Source organism: Geospiza fortis, unplaced genomic scaffold (assembly GCF_000277835.1).
Source record: "Geospiza fortis unplaced genomic scaffold, GeoFor_1.0 scaffold112, whole genome shotgun sequence".
Taxonomy (NCBI): Eukaryota; Metazoa; Chordata; class Aves; order Passeriformes; family Thraupidae; genus Geospiza; species Geospiza fortis.
This window is the reverse complement of record NW_005054298.1, coordinates 9,857,508-9,859,234: the sequence shown is the minus strand read 5'-3', so window position 1 is coordinate 9,859,234 and position 1,727 is coordinate 9,857,508. Positions and strand designations below refer to the sequence as shown.

Here is a 1,727-nt window from a genome sequence, read left to right as displayed (position 1 = left end):
GGGAAAGAGATCAGCCTTGTTTCCCCCTGCAGCTGGATACAGGACAAGGAGCTGTGCCAGGCACAAGGAAGAGGCAGCACAGAGGAAAAATGTCTCAGTGCCCTCACCAACTTTCCAGTTCATTCAACAGCTCACCTATGGTAGGATCAAGGCACCCGTGTGCTTAGCAAGTCCAAGCCCTAAACCCAGGATTTCCTTGGAGGATAACAGCTTACTTAGTCCCAGCTCAGAACTACAGAGGACCCTAAACATTAAATTTCTTGGAGAAATGGTTTTACCACCCTGCACTTGCACAAGCAGCAAGGGAAGGCTGCTTCACTCTCAGTCCTCTTAGCAAGGGGAGACTCTGACAGCCACAGAAATCTGGCCAACTCCCCAGAGCAAACACAAACCCATTCTCCAGCTGGACACCCACACCTCCTTCCAGCTGAACACCCTCTCCACACCTGGACCACAGATGTGTCACCCATGCTGGCAGAACAACCAACAGCATTATTCAAAAACTGCCAGTCCACATTACACAGCGAGTTTGAACACTACTTCTCCACCTCCCTCTTCTCACTAACCCCACATACTTGCATCTAATCCCAAACAAGACAAAAAGCACTTAGGAGTAACAGATTTTATTCCACTTGTATTTTCATTGGCTTGCATCACTGATTAAAGGTCGTGATACAGGTATTCTTCCCCCCCTATTCAGAAACTGTCTGTACAGCTTGTGGCAGTGCACATGGCCAGGCTGTCTGACTGGCCCCATCTGCCCTCCCTGCCCAGACTGGTTTCTCTCTGAAGGTGAGGGGTGCTGCACTGAGCCCAGAGGGATCCCCGCAGCCTCCCCTGTATTCAGGCTCCAAGGCACAGGAGTTCCCTTCCCACAAAGGTTTCCCTCTTCTGTTCACCTCACCTGCAGATTCATGTTGGTCTGCTGAACCCTTCGAGTAAATGATATGCTGGTTTGGACATACTTCAAATTATACCTCTCCAAAACCAGCCAAGGGTTCTGTGTGCACAGCATTGTTCAGAGCTCACCACTGGCAACACAATTAGCTCATTTACCAACAAGGCAACCAGCACAACCTTTAGATGTGACTCACAGCAAAAGCTCACCTGGCTGTTTGGATCTCCAAGTAAGTTACATATATGTGGCACTATCTTACTCAGTGTTAAACTCTGAGCTCCAGATCTGGGGATAAAGAACAAAAAGCACCATTATGAATCAGAGCAGGCTCATGTACACAACACAGGTTTGCAGAAGGTTCTGACTTACGCATTGAGTGTTGCAATAAGGCAGAGGCAAATCCCTTCTCTTGTCCGAAAATTCTTGTGTTTGAATCCTCCCAGCATCCTGTCCCACACGTACTGAGGAAGAGAGGAAAGAGAAAAAAATGAGATGGGGTAAGAAACAGATTCGGTCTTCGAGCAGACATACACCACACCACCTCTGGAGCTCAACATAAAATAATGGAGCATTACACCCATCCAAACGAACAGGACAAAAAGGAGCAAGATACTTTTAGATCTGACTAATTCTTTGTTTTGTACTCACTTCACAGTAACTCCCCACTACCTAAAATGTACTTACAGAAAGCAAGTACGTTCCAAAAACCTGGAACAATAGCTCATATACCCATTCCATCCCTGGGAAATCCACTGACACACGCTCATGTGTATCCTGTCAGGCAACAGCCTTCCCAAGTGAAGTAAACATCTTATAACAACGTGTAGGG

General features: G+C 47.2%; 1 protein-coding gene across 20 annotated transcripts in view; it reads right to left on the bottom strand.

Moving 5' to 3' along the window:
• CLASP1 (cytoplasmic linker associated protein 1) overlaps positions 1–1,727 on the bottom strand; it is a 158,345-nt gene that overhangs the window by 122,978 nt on the left and 33,640 nt on the right. For all 20 annotated transcript variants that reach the window (XR_004081660.1, XM_031056388.1, XM_031056419.1 and 17 more), the window contains exons 4-5: positions 1,268–1,359; positions 1,108–1,183 (exon numbers count right to left, since the gene is read on the bottom strand). Coding sequence is in view for 19 of the 20 variants with exons in the window: in XM_031056388.1 (XP_030912248.1) it covers positions 1,108–1,183; positions 1,268–1,359 (168 nt within the window). In the remaining variant the exon portion in view is untranslated. The remainder of the gene's footprint in view (positions 1–1,107; positions 1,184–1,267; positions 1,360–1,727) is intronic.